Here is a 15539-nt window from a genome sequence, read left to right on the forward strand (position 1 = left end):
TCTGTATCTAGTAGGGAGGATCAAATTCAGATCCAAAGCCTCAACATTCAACTAGAGGAGTTCAACCTAGAATTGTATGTGGAGTCAACTTTGACAATTTAATAAGGACATTTTCAGAAATGGAAAGATTCAGAAAACATAAATCCCATATAAACTTTCTTAGTTGTGTACTTGGAGAATCTTTCCAGAAACATAAATAAACCAAAAAAAGAAACATGGCATTTAGGAATACTGAGCACAGTCAAGGATGTTGTAAAGAAAAATCCTATAGGAAAATCTTTGAAGACAAAACTCAATGCCTATCTGGTGGAATAAGGAGGCTGTAAAAAATAATACTAAATTAAAGGCTAATTATGCAAGAAATAAATGTGATAAGCAAGTGCAGGATTTACAAATCCTCTGGATGAACAAGTCTTGTTAATCCACTGATGAACAAGAAAAGAAATTTCATCAAATATTCAATTTGGCTTTGTGGTAAATATTTACGTAGCCAAAGTAATATTAACACTTTATGAGTTTGGAAGTTCCAATTATAGGAACAGTTACAATCTATCTTTACGTTGTAACATTAGAGATGACAGAAGTTATCAAATGGAAGTAAAGGAGGGAGTTTTTACTTTCACCTGGTAAAGTATCTTAGAGTTAACTGAACAAGAAATAATATTAATTTTGGTACATAAAGGTACAAAGCAGATAGCATGAGAAAGGAAGAGTTGGGGTACTATAAGTGGCAAAACCGCATTTATGGCAATTAGTCCATAAACTATGCCCATAATTATCTATATAATAAATGGAAAGAAGCATATTGTTTAGTGATATGAATTAAACACATTTTAACATGGAGAAGTGAGACTGGTGGGTTTGAAAGTGCATCTTTGCCATTCTTTATATATTGTCTTGTTAGATGTCATTTTTAATAATCATGTACTTGTGTACTTTTATAAATTTTTATAATTATTCAGGAAATTTTAAAACTAAAAATATATTAGAATTTTAAGTGGTAATTATTTTATAGTCTCTTTAGATCTGATGGAATAAACTTTAGATTTTATATTTACAAAAGAATTGTATTGGCATTCTTGCTTTTCAAAAACCTATTTGTCAGTGACTACTAAATATATCAAGTCATACTTTGCATACAGTATATTACTACAGCTATTAGAAAGTTTGCCATTTTACCATCTTTTGACTTTGACAACTTATACATTACTTGTAACATCTAGTTTATTTCATGGTCTGACTACCACTAGGTGTCTTTTTCAAAGAGTAGTTTACTATTTTTATTCACATCACATGGAAGTGATATTTTCATACATTCTTGCAAGTCTTCTTAGGTGTGGGAAAAACAGTCAAAAAGAAAAAGCTCCTGTTTTTAGTGTGTTGTATTCTAACAGAGATTACTACCCAATTTCTAAATTCACTGGCCACTGTTCAGCACCACTTTTCTTAGAATAGATTCCTTTTGACCACACCTCCTGTGAAACTTTATCCTTCTCTAGATTTTCTAATGTTTTTCTGGTTCTACTCTCCCATCTTGGTAGGTATTAACAGTACCCTTAACTTAATTAACCACTATGGCTCAGCTGCTTGTAAATCATAAGTTCCACTTTTTAGCCCCTTTCTCCTCATTTGACACATCCTCCCTTAGTGACTTCTCAATCAATGATGATGTATGTATTTTCTTCTCTGAGTGCCTGACCTACATAGAGGCATGAAAATGTGCTATGGGCATCTTAAACTTAACTTGCTGAAAACTAAATTTATTTTGTTTTCCCTATGCTCACTCAAGCATGCTTCCTTATGTCCTAAGATAACACAGTACTTGGCATATGGCAGCAATTATGAAATTTTTGTGTATGAAGGACCTGTTAAAACACATACTGCTGTGTCCCAAATCTAGAGTTTCTGATTCAGTAGGTCTGGAGTGGAGACTGTGAATGTGTATTTCTAAAGAATTCCCAAGTGATACTGGTGGTTTTGCAACCACACCTTGAGAACTATTGGCATACATTAATGTTTGTATGCCAATAGTTTTTATGCCAATAATAGCTTGTATGCCAACAAACATCATTTAATGTTTGCTTGGGCAATAATTACTATGCATTAATGAATGCTTAAAATAGTAATATAGGTTCAAAATTCCAACTTAATATGAATAAATGATAAGAAATATTCATAGAACTTTGAAATTTTAGTATGAAAGAACAAGGAAGATAATTTAGTCAAATATCCTCTGATTGTTGATTAATGAATGAGGTCTGGAAGGGTTAAATGACTTGTGTGAGGAAAAATAATTAGATTTGATCAACCCTGAGCTTCATAAAAAATCAAATAACTATATATGTAACATTTGTACTTAGCCACAAAAGCATTAATTTTCCAAATTCTAAGATGGAGATAGAGCAAATTATGTTGTCCCTAGATTAATAGACCTTTGCATACAAGCACTGATTTCCCAAAAATGAATAAAATACTACTAAGTTTTCATGCTGCTCCTCATACTTCTGAGATGCATAGAAAAGAAGGCAGAAATGGAGATCTCAATGTGTCGGTTAAGGTTTTAGATTCTCACCACTCCAAGTAGTGTTTGAGCAATCAGTGTGTTGCAGAAAGTAAACGAGATGACACCTACCTACTGGTCCTAAAGAAATAATCCTTTATTTTGCCAGAAATGACAGCCCTTCCATTTGTTGATGCATACCAGTAACTGACAAAATGTGGAAGTCCTGGTGTCTTAAGCTGTCTTACTGTTTTCCCAAATGTGAATATTTGAAAGAACTCAACACTACTCCACAGAGTATACACATATTTAGGCTTTTATTTAAGGGCAAAAAATACAATTTAGCAAGACAAAGAGAATAGAGACAAACATCAGAAATCCAAGAGCCTTTCCACAGCCTAAGTTTCCTGTGGGCCCAATCTTTGGATAATTGGAGTATGCTGACTCTCTGGCTTAAACTGTCCAGATCTGTGCAGAGTCTTGGTTTTGAGAAAACTCAACCACAAAGCTCTCATTGGCTTTTTAAATTGTCAAGCCAGACTAGTCCAAACCAGTTGCATTCACTGCAAATCATTAGTGCAGAAGATAACCTTAAAAGGTCTCCAATTGAGTTTCAGACTTTAAACTATACATCACATAGCCCACTGCCTTCATTTTCATCCAAGAGCAACAACAAGACATACAAACATCCCCAGAAATAAAGACAGACCTTTTTAATCCAGCTGCAAACCACTTTTATCCTACAAAGTGGTCTTTTTGAGAAAGCCATGGAAGCTTCATTTCTATGAACCAGCTATGTGAGAAGCCAAGTGGCCTGAATCCTAGGTCTCTGGAAGAGGGCCACTAAAGCATATTGAGGTTGGGTAGGCATACAGATTTTGAGCTCTCTGGGAAAAATTAATCTCATTCTCCTTATTTATTTATTGAAAGTCACTTACAAAATGGCAGTGATACCACTGGTGCCTAAATTCAAAATACTATCATAATCAAATTACTTCAGAGAGATGTACGTAGGCCTTCAGGATTTAAATAGTTTGGTGGAGTCTGGTTATCAAAGGAAGTCTCATGACAAAGCGGTATTTCCTTTGAGGGTACTGGTTCAAAAAGGAACGTTCAAACAACATTATTTTTTTTGCAAAATAAAAGTTTGTAGGAAAAAAATGAAGAAATGCAATATAATGGGTTGCTGTTTCTCATTAGATAGGTCTATTATCAATTACCAAGTACAATTACAGTAATTATGGGCAGAGTGAGGACACCTAGATCTAGTCAGAGTTGTGTTATCAGGAAATATGAAATACATTAAATGTGTTTTACCTAAGAAAATGATATTATTTTGATATCTTTATCCAGTTGTGTTACCAACTATTACAATTTGTACTCAATGCTATAATCTATACAATGAAGCAAAATTTTTAAAAACTAATTGATTTTTTTTTCAATGTGTGGTCTTGTAACCACTTGCATTCAAAACACCTAGGTATTGTTTCTCAAACTTTAAGGCATCATCTGGAAATGTTTTTAAGATGCAAATACTTATTCCATAGGCCTTGGATGAGGCTTGAAATTATTCTCTTCTAATAGGCACCCAGGAATATCCATGCTTATATGGTTCTGTTTGACTAGCAGGGATACAGTGATGTTACTTACAAAATCCGTGTGTGTGTGTGTGTGTGTGTGTGTGTGTGTGTGTGTGTAAACATAAATAGGCAGATATGTCAATAGAATCAATCTCTAGGATTAAGCCTAAAGATCAGCTTCCCAAAAAACCAAACCTCCCAGGTGTTAAGACAGTCACAGTTGTGGACTATTTGTTTAAATGAACTTCGGTGTATACGTTAACTTTCAGCTATACAGTAATGTGGATCTAGTCTCACCATGATATTCTTCTAAATCCTAAATTGGAGGCCTGCCATATTCTTAGTTCTCAGTAACGTACAGGGCATCTATGTTGCTGAAGTATGTGTGATTTGCAAACACCTGCCAAGCTTCCTGCCTGTAGATTTCAAATTTAATTAGATTCTGATCTTGCGCTAAAAAGCCTAAGATGAAACCTATTGTACTATCCATACTTAAGAGATTCTTCTTAAAAATCAAAAACCAAACAACTTCATACTTCTTTTAGAACTCGATTTCAAAAAATAGTATAACATTTTATTTTTACCCCATCACTGGCTTTTTTGTAGCTACTCCCTTAAATGGACTCTCCACTCCCTTTGTGCCTTTTCTCCACATTATCCTAGTTCTTTACAGGAAATGTTCACCTAAATAAAATGCCTTACACAGTATGTAACATGAAAGAGGTACATTAGACCCAAGTGCTTTAGTCCCTTCCTCTTAAAAGATATTTTTTGTAACTGAATATTCAAGTGTTATTGAATACAGCAACACAAAATAATATGATTTCTTATACAGCCTAACAATGCTTTTTAATTTTATTTTTCCCTTCCTTACAGTATAAGCAAGTGGAACAATACATGTCATTCCATAAGTTACCAGCTGATATGCGTCAGAAGATACATGATTACTATGAACACAGATACCAAGGCAAAATCTTTGATGAGGAAAATATTCTCAGTGAACTCAATGATCCTCTGAGAGAGGTAAGATTTATTGTCCTCAGTCTCCATATTACATGATTATGATGATTGTTTGTTTTCTCTTTTCATGGGGAATCTTCTAGTCCATGTTATGACACTACTGTAAAGAAAAACCTAAACTTAATATTAAGATATTTTTTTACCTCCTTTTGCTTTTTCCATATTTAAGCTCTTAATTGTTGAAAAAAGTATTGGATAATTACTCTTCTGTTTATGATTCTCAGAACTATTCTCTTTTCTGTATTTCTGGCTCTTTAATAAAAATTTCTTCTTGTGACCTCATCGTCCATATCTTCCCCATTTTTCTTTCCTTCATTCTCATCAAACTGATTCTTCTTTTAGATTTTTATTCTTCCTCCAATCTTCACTTTTCTAGATCATCTTATGGACCCTGACAGTAGAATGACTTGCTGTGAGCAGTTTATTTCCTATTATCTCATTAAAACACTTTGCAACACTAATAACCACCTCTTTGCTTTGCATCATTTTTCTGTTCCTCCCTAAAAATCTTCCTTTTTCCCACTAGAATATTCAGATTACCCTTAGACCAAAATAACTGCTTTTGATTATTCATATTTCTTGCACTGCTTTGCCCTCTCTTTCTTTTACTGCATAGTTATTGAATTGTGGTTTGGTCTTAACTTCTTGACCAAAGTTGTTCATTTGAAAGTTGTCAATGACCTGTCATCTTGAACTGTAGCTTCTTCTATAATCCCCGCATATCATGGGAGGGACCTAGTGAGAGCTAATTGAATCATGGGGTTGGTTACCCCCAGGCTGTGTTCTCACTAGTGAGTGAGTTCTCACGAGATCTCATTATTTTATAAGGGGCTCTTCTCTCTTTTGCTTGGCACTTTTCCTCGCTGCCACTAAATGAAGAAGGATGTGTTTGCTTCCCCTTCTGCAAAGACTGTAAGTTTCCTGAGGCCTCCTCAGCCATGCTGAACTGGGAGTCAACTACTACTCTTTCCTGTATAAATTACCCAGTCTTGAGTATGTCTTTATTAGCAGCATGAGAACAGACTATTATAGTAAATTGGTACAGGGTAGTTGGCACTGCTTCAAAGATATCTGAAATTGTGGAAGCAACTTTGGAACAGAGTAACAAGCGAGGCTGAAACAGTTTGGAGGGCTCAGAAGAAGACAGTGAAATGTGGGAAAGTTTGGAACTTCCTAGAGACTTGCTGAATGGCTTTGAACAAAATGCTGATAGTGCTATGGTCAATAAAGTCCAGACTGAGGTGTTCTCAGATGGGGATGAGCATCTGGTTGGGGACTGGAGCAAATGTGACTCTTGCTATTCTTTAGTAAAGAGACTGGTGGCATTTTGCCCCTGCCCTAGAGATATCTGTGGAACTTTGAAGTTGAGATAAATAATTTAGGGTATCTAGTGGGAAAAATTTATGAGCAGCAGAGTGTTCAAAAGTTGACAGAGCATAAAACTGAAAAATTTGCAGACTGACCGTGTAGTAGAAAAGAAAAAGCCTACTTTCTGGGAAGAAATTCAAGCCTTCTGCAGAAATTTGCATCAGTGACAAGGTGCCAAATGTTAATCACCAGGATAATGGAGAAAATATCTCCAGGTTATGTCAGAGACCTTCCCAGCAGCCCTTCCCATCACAGGCCTGGAGCTTTAGGAGGAAAAAACATGGTTCATGAGTTGGGCCCACTGGCTGCCTGCTGTGTGCAGCCTAGGGACTTAGTCCCCTGCATTTCAGCTGCTCCAGCCATCATCGATAAACAGGGCCAAGGTACAGCTCAGGTTGTGGCTTCAGAGGGTGCCAGCCCCAATCCTTGGGATCTTCCACATGGTGTTGAGCCTGTGGGGGCACAGAAGTCAAGAATTGAGGTTTGAGAACCTCCACCTAGATTTCAGAGGATGTATGGAAATGCCTAGATGTCCAGGCAGATGTTTGCTGCAGGGACAGGGCCCTCATACAGAACCTATGCTACGGCAGTGCAGAAGGGAAATGTGAAGTCAGAGCCACTGCAAAGAGTCCTACTGGGGCAGTGCCTAGTGGAACTGTGAGAAGAGAGCCACTGTCCTCCAGACCCCAGAATGGTAGTTCCACCGACATCTTGCACCCTACAACTGGAAAAGCCGCAGACACTCAATGAATGCCAACCCATGAAAGCAGCCAACAGATGGGCATATCCTGCAAAGCCACAGGGACAGAGCTGCCCAAGGCTATCTGAGCCCCTCTTGCATCAGCATGCACTGGATGTGAGACATGGAGTTAAAGGAGATAATTTTGGAGAGTTAAGATTTCACTGCCCTGCTTAATTTTGAACTTGCATAGGGCCTGTAGCTTCTTCATTTTGTTCAATTTCTCCTATGTGGAATGGCTGTATTTACCTGATGCCTGTACCCCCATTGTGTTAGGAAGTGAGTAACTTGCTTTTGAGTTTGCAGGCTCATAGGTAGAAGGAACTTACCTTGTCTCATGTGACTTTGGCTGGTGACTTTTTAGTTAATGCTGAAATGAGTTAAGACTTTGGGAGACTGTTGGAAAGGCATGATTGGTTTTAAAATGTGAGGACATGAGATTTGGGAGGGGCCAGTGATGGAATGATATGGTTTGGCTCTGTCCCCACCCAAATCATGTTGAATAGTAGCTCTCATAATTCGTACCTGTCATGGGAGGTACCTGGTAGGAGGTAATTGAGTCATGGAGGCAGTTACCCACGTCCTGCACTACTTGTGTTAGTGAGTGGTTTCTCACAAGATCTGATGGTTTTCACTCATCACTTCTCCTTGCTGCCACCTTGTGAAGAAGGACATATTTGCTTTCCCTTTTGCCATAATCGTAAGTTTCCTGAGGCTTCCCCAGCCATGCTGAACTGTGAGTCAAATAAAGCTCTTTTGTTTATAAATTATCTGGTCTCAGGTGTGTCTTTATTAGTAGTGTGAGAATGTACCCACATACCTGTTAATTATAAATACTCTGAGATGTTGGGACTACTTTTTATGCTGTTGACAAAACACAGATTCTTAATCTCTCTATATATGTATATCTTTTTTTATTTTTTGTCTTTTTGGCTTAACACTGCAACATTTCTGAGCCATTGAATTTTCAATCTGTATGTTTGAATTTGTTATCTTTTATTTATATTATCTCACATTTCAATTCTATAAATTTTTAGCTCTAAGTTCCTGCCTTAAACTTCATTTTCTTAAAAGCTAAATGATATCCCCTGCACCCACACATGTAGTAGGTAATACAATAAAGTCATTTATCTTCCATCATTAAACCATTTTGTCTCTTAAAGTCTCTCTGTACATTTTCTTAGTCATTCTCTCAAGTTATTTGGAATGTAAAACTTTAGTCCAATTTTGCAGCTTTTCTTTTTCTGCTCTGTACATCCAATCACCAAATGCTGTCAATAACTTTAGCAATACATCTCACACTCATGCCTTTGCTTCCTTTCCCACTGTCATTGTCCTAAACTAAAGCTTCTCATAGAATACTTTCACTGTCCCCTTAGTTTGCCTTCCAGCTTTTGGTCTGATTTATCTTACTACCTTTTAAAATGCCACTGCCAGATTAATCTTTTGTTTACATGAGTTACTCATTTCTCTGCTCAGAAACTTTCAGTCTTTGCATTATAAATTGAGTCAAGTATAGACTCCCTAAGCTCATCTTCCAGTCCTTTTATACTCTGACTCCAGCTATATCTCCAGCTTTCCTTTCTCCCACTGCCATGTCTGTTGCAAAGTGGCCTACAACAAAGTTGTGTAACTTGCTGTTTTGAAAAAAATCAATTATAATTTCTCACCTTTACAACATGTATTGCAGAAATGTCTCTCCTCTCTTGGAAAAATTAAATTCAAATAATACCTATTTATTTCTATATATCTTATTTGATCAGATATGAGACTGGATCTTATATCTCCTTTCTCTGGCCCTCAGTGTACTTAGTCCATAACATAAGAGTGCTACTTATTCATTCTACCTATGTTATTATTTTCTTCACATTTGTTTTCTCCACTTTTGTCTTAAAATTCTGTCTCCTATGTACAAAGAACATTTATTTAGTCTATATTTTCAAATTTTGTTAAAATTTTTAGTACATTTATTATAAATTAAATAACAAATATTGTTATTCCAACTAATATCTTCACAATTTATATCTAAATTTCTGTACCCACTAAAAGTTTTTTACATTTTTTTGAATGGACATAAGATAACTGCTAAGGGTTTTTAAAATATGAGGCTAAATATCTCCTATTGGTTAGTTTATTTTGTTGCTACAAATTTCTTAATCAAATTAGAATGTATAAATCTTTTTGCTTTGGGAAACATAATTCAATTTTTTATATTTTGGTGAAAGAAAGAAATAGGCCAGGACCAGTGGCTCATGCCTGGCTGTAATCCTAGCGCTTTGGGAGGCCAAAGCTGGTGATCACCTGTGATCAGGAGTTTGAGACCAGTCTGTCCAACACAGCAAACTTCGTCTCTACTGAAAATACAAAAGGATTAGCCTGGTGTGGGGGTATGCACCTGTTATCCCAGCTACCTGGGAGGCAGAGGCAGGAGAATTGCTTGAACTTCGGGGTCAGAGGTTGCAGTGAGCCGAGATCACACCACTGCACTCCAGCCTGAGTAACAGAACAAGACTCTATCTCAAAAAAAAAAAAAGGAAATAAATATATGAGAGAATTCCAAAAAGATCATAGAAAATGGAATTAAAAGATAAATATAAAAATATTAACTTTATTTCTCCACATAAGCTCCATAATCTCCATCGAGTTCAAGACACTTTTATAAGCAATGATACCAGCTATGTTGTTCATCCCTAAAGAATTGAGGGTCCTGGGAATTTAACCATGTCAATGCAGTCTGTTTCACATTATTAATTGAAGAAAAATGGGTGCCCTTTACAGATTTTTTTAATATTAGGAAACAAAAATAAGTCAAACAGAGCCAAACTGAGACCATAAGATAGATGCCTAATGATGTCTCATCAAAACTCTCACAAAATTGCCCTTGTTTGAGGAGCAGAATGGATGGGAGCCTTGTGGTGGTGGAAGACTGGTGACACTTCCCTGAGTGTTTCTATGCTAAAGCTTTAGCTAACTCTCTGAAAATATTCTCATGATAAGCAGATGTTACTGTTCTTTGGCCTCCAGAAAGTCAACAAGCAAAATATCTTGAGCATCCCACAATACCGTTACTATAACCTTTGCTTTTTTTTTTTTTTTTTTTTTTTGAGACAGGTTCTCACTGTCACCTAGGCTGGAGTTCAGTGGTACAATTATAGCTCACTGCAGCCTTTACCTCCCAGGCTCAAGTGATCCTCCAAGTTTAGCCTCACAAATAGCAGAGGCTACACTACAGGCATGAGCCACCTTTGCTCTTGACCAGTCTGCTTTTGCTTTGACTGGACCACTTTCATCTCTTGGTAGCCATTATTTTTACCAGGTTTTGTCTTCAAGATCATACTTGCAAAGCCGTGTTTCTATCTCCAGTTACAATTCTTTGAAGAAATGCTTCAGGGTTTTCAATATACTTGTTTAAAATTTTCACTGAAAACTCTACTCCTATCTGCAGCTGATCTGGCTACAATGGTTTTGGTACTAATGGAGTAGGGAGTAAGTTTAATTTTTGAATCAGAATTGTGAAAGCTGAGCAAATTGAAATGTCTACAGTGTTGGTTATTGTTTCTGCTATTAATCATTGGTCTTCAAATAGGGCAAAAACGGGATGAATTTTTTCCTTGCAATTGATGCAAATGATTTGCTGCCATGGGCTTCATCTTGAACATTGTCTCATCCCTTCTTAAAATGAGGTATCAATCTGCAAACTGCTGCTTCATTTGGGGCAGTTGTTCCATAAAGTTTTTGTAAAGGATTCTTTACAAAACAGCACCAGGAATAAAGATCAAATCAAAAGACAGAAAAATAAGAGAACGAAGGATTATATTCCAAGAAGTCAAGGAAAAGTTATCTAGTTAAATCTCATTGAGAGAACACAGAAAGGATGTTTTACAAAAACTGTATGGAAATAATGCCCCAATACGGTTTACACATTCTTCTATCCAAGCTTCAGCATAAATTGGACTTTTGCTTCTGCTTCAATTTTATAATTCATATTGCTCTGATAGAGGCTATTTTAAAACTGACATCTTATTCTTCATAGTGCCTCAAACTAGATTCTATTCAGATGTGTTGTAAGAAGTTTCTGCAAGTTTATTTTGATGAAGAAAATGGGAAATCCATGTATAGCTTTTTCATAATATGCACCTTCCATGAGCTTTTTGAAGATCCCTGGTATTAGTTGTTTAAAAAAAGAAACTCTATTAACATACTTCTCTTTTTAAATCTAAATCATCTTCACAAAAAAAGCGGAAGTTCAAAACACTGGAACCAATCTGGTTCTCAGGGGCCTGGAGAAGTTCAAAGTCGAATTGGACAGATCGTAGGAAGGAAACAAAGATAATCCAACAGACATTATAAGGAATAAATATCAAATCAAAAGACAGACAAGATAGAATGAAGTATATATTCTAAGAAGGCAGGGAAAAGTTAGGATTCCAGAATGAAATCTCACTGAAGGACTGCAGAAAGCCAACAGCACAACTGAGTATAAAAATGAACACTAGTAGTGTATACCATTAAATGGGAAGTTTTCCTCTATGCAGAAAAATTTCAATGTAATATAGTAAAAATAACCAGAACATTTTCTGTATCATGTGTGTTTTATTAACTATTCTTCCTCTTGACACACCATAATTTACACTGATCTTTACCAGAAAAAAATATCCACTTTTCACTTTTACATGCATCCTCTGTTAACCTTTTATTTCCTCAATTCCTACGACCATTCAATCACTAAACGGTGACTAATATTTTTTCTTTATATATTCAAATGCCATATTCAGGCTCTCAACATTACCACAACAGCTGTCTCAACTTTTCTTCCTGGCTTTAATGTCAATTAGCTAAAATTCATTCCATTAGAGGGCTACCGTATTGATTGATATAAAACCCAAATTTGACAATATAACTTGCTTCTTAGAACCTGCTCATGACCTCTTATTCCCTGCAGGGAAAACACCCAAACTCCTTCATGTGACACAGAGGTTCTTCATGGTCTGCCTTAATCTTCCCTTCTTCCCATTAATGCTTCATCTATATTGTTAACGATGTCCTGGAAAATAAACACCTTGCGGGCCCTTTTCTGCCTTTCTTTATGCTACCCTCTCTATCTTCAATCCTTTCTACTCAGCTTACCTTCTGCTTTTCTGTAAGCAATTTTACCGTTCATAAATTACCTTACCTCATTTATAAATTTTCTGTAACTACTCTGCCTCCTTCACAGTGTTTATTATTGTTAGTTTATTATCTCTTTAAAGACTGTGAGCTTCTTGAGGATAGAAACTGTGTTTAATATCCTTGTATCTCTAGTAACTAGCATGCAGTAGGAAGTTATGAAATATTTATTGGGTAAAATGTCTTCTTTAACAAAGTTATGAATGAAAACCATACTAAAAATCATGACTACTTAGTAAAATGAGAGATCCTAGAAGTGGAAGCATGAAATGCTCAGACACTTAACACCTTGTAAAGGTAAAAACAGTGTTTCTCCAAATGCTTCCCTACTCTTCAGCTTTTGCTTTTCTAATATCAGAATCACACAATGGTCTAAATTTTATGCTATACATAAGTTAATAGTTTATTTGAAGGGAAAAAAGCATGAATAGAATAAGAAAATAAAGAAAGACATTGCAGAGAGATACAAAAGTTATGACTAAAATAACACTGAGTCTAAAAAGCTAGACCTGATTTTTGAAGAAAAGTTTAATAAGAACAATGGGAAATATAACTTATCGAATTGGAGAATTATGTACCTACTACATTCAAGTCAGAGTGATAGATTATGAGAAATATCTAAAAAGTAGCAAAATACATCAATTCACCTTTCAAAACCTGTGTTTCACTTGGAAGAGGAGGCATCAACTTATGCAAAGATGTGTTTGGGTCACTGTTCTGCTCTTAGTGTCCACATAGTGCCTGGCACATAGAAGATACTGAATTACAAATAAATGACAAATGAGCGAAGTAGGATATTCAGAAAGGCAAAGGTGGATTATTTGATATATATTTTGTGACAAAGATAAAAATATAAAAATATATGTATACTTATATCTAATATAATGATTAGAATTGCTCATCATAAATTCAATTTAATGTCAACAATCATGTTATCTTATAATGCGACTTTCAACTTAAAATGCTTCATTAAATAAGAAAGCTTATTGTTATGAAAGTATTGCATAATTTGAGACATTAATATATAGTCAAGAGGAGTGATTTAACACAAGTCTGGGAATTCAGAAACTTATAAAATTGAAGAATAGCCATACCTTCAGTGTCTTAGAAACGTATACAAGTGACTATTGCTTAAAAATAGAGAAAGAATGTAAAATACCGTGGTAAAGAAAGTGAAAATCAGTTATATTCGTAATCAGTTAAGTCTGTACTGTGTTTTATCCATTTGATACCTCAGACTTTCCTTTCAATATATTTGAATACTATGACGCCCAAATATGTAAAATGGCAGTAAGAATTTCCTTTGTGAGAACTTTGAAAGCGCTTAGAAAAATCTCATAGAATAGAATGCATATAAAATTAATTCAGTTAACTGATTTTTCAAAAACACTACTTCATTGAAAGCATTCCCCTATTTTCATTTTTGTGGCAAAAAATAGGTGATTTAACAGACTTAACTGATTATAAATATTGACCAATTTTAACTTCCTTTTGTGTGTGTGTGTGTGTGTTAGAGACAAATTGTTAAAACACCTTTAACAGATAAGTAGCCCATTTTTATTGTTCAAGTCTCAATCCAAATGTTATCTCCTGGAAGAGGCCTTCCCTAAGAAGCTCATCCAAAGTAGTTCCCTCTCAGTTATTCTCCATCCATCACATCAGTGTTTTTGTTGTATGCAGATTATTATATTGTCTTACTTGCCTTTAAGACTTACTTGTTCATTCTCTGTTCTGCTATATGAACTCAGGGTCTGAGAAAGCAAGGACTGTCTACCTTGACTTCCTCTGTGACTTCAACCCTCATATAGTACATATTTTGTAATTACTTTGTGGAAAAATAAATACACGCACATTAAATAAGGATTACCTACTTGGCAAATCATCTCAAAGAGTGACTGAGTATTAAAGCTTGGAGACAGCATTTTGCCAAGAGAACAGTAGCACTTGTGCTTGTGTAGATAAGAAAAGTGATGCTCAAAACAAAGTATTCTGTCCACAGAACTTTCTTAGTATCACTGTCAATTATACTATGGTCCATCTATTTTTAATGTATTACAAAAGGATGCTGGCATCTTTAGATTCCTGTGTGATTATGTTTGGTATATGCATTGTTTGCCATAACATCCTGTTTTTCATGTGATTGTTTTTACTTTCTTTTTAACTATTTCCATGTCTTTGCATTAGTCATTCAATGCAGAGCTAACTTGGAGGGTGGGGTGAAGATCGTGGGGTGAAAAGGAGAGTACCATTACAGAGGGTGTATACAAACGTTCTCTCCAATCAATCACTATAACCCAGTCACATCCATGGAATAGATAGAAAATGTTCTTGTTTTTCTTTTATACTGCTACTAAGGTGAATGTATGCCCTCTGCTCCCAATTCCTATGTTGAAATCCTAACCCCCAAGGTGATGATATTAAGAGGAAGGGGCCTTTGGGAGGTAATTAGGCCATGAGGGTGGAGCCCTCATGAATGGGACCAGTTCTTTTATAAAAGAGGTCCCAGAGTGATCTCTGGTCCCTTCTACCATATGAAGAGGACACAGAAAAAGATCACTGTCTGTGAGTGGGCCCTCACTAGACAAAGTCTGCCAGCACGTTGATCTTAGATTTCCCAACTTCCAACCTAGAATTGTGAGAAGTATTTTTTTTTTATTTGTAAGCCACCCAGGCTGTGATACTTTTGTATGGCAGCCCAAATTGACTAAGACCATTGCTATACCAGGTCTGCCTAGATTATTGTCAGTGATTCCTCAAACAATTGTTCAGGTTTCCATGTCCAAACCTAAATATTGAGACACTTCAAGATATAGAAAATTCACAGTGACCGATAAGGGTTATGTGTTTGTCCTCGAGCTAGGCTTTATGTCCTGTACACTGAGCTCCACTGGAATTTTCAGCCTTCTAGGAAGTGATTGTAAAGTCATCTTAAAATATTATCGTCCCTCCACTGTGCACTAAATACACTTGGGTCAGTTAGTTAAGGAACATTACAGTCTTATGCAGAAAATTCTTATGATGCTACCCCAAAACATAGCATTTTAAATTAAAACTATTGTTATGTGATGTATTCATTATCTCTAATCTGTACTCTCTAGTTGCACTCTGTCTGTGTCTAGTCAAATTTATGAGTCTGCAAAGTTTACTTCAATAATCCCTAGTATCT

At 35.8% G+C, this 15539-nt stretch overlaps 1 protein-coding gene across 1 annotated transcript in view; it reads left to right on the forward strand.

Moving 5' to 3' along the window:
• Positions 1-15539, forward strand: part of HCN1 (hyperpolarization activated cyclic nucleotide gated potassium channel 1) — a 382069-nt gene that overhangs the window by 298975 nt on the left and 67555 nt on the right. The window contains exon 5 of the mRNA XM_002744995.6: positions 4957-5103. Within this exon, the coding sequence (XP_002745041.3) occupies positions 4957-5103 (147 nt within the window). The remainder of the gene's footprint in view (positions 1-4956; positions 5104-15539) is intronic.

The sequence above is a fragment of the Callithrix jacchus genome, chromosome 2 (genome assembly GCF_049354715.1).
Source record: "Callithrix jacchus isolate 240 chromosome 2, calJac240_pri, whole genome shotgun sequence".
Taxonomy (NCBI): Eukaryota; Metazoa; Chordata; class Mammalia; order Primates; family Cebidae; genus Callithrix; species Callithrix jacchus.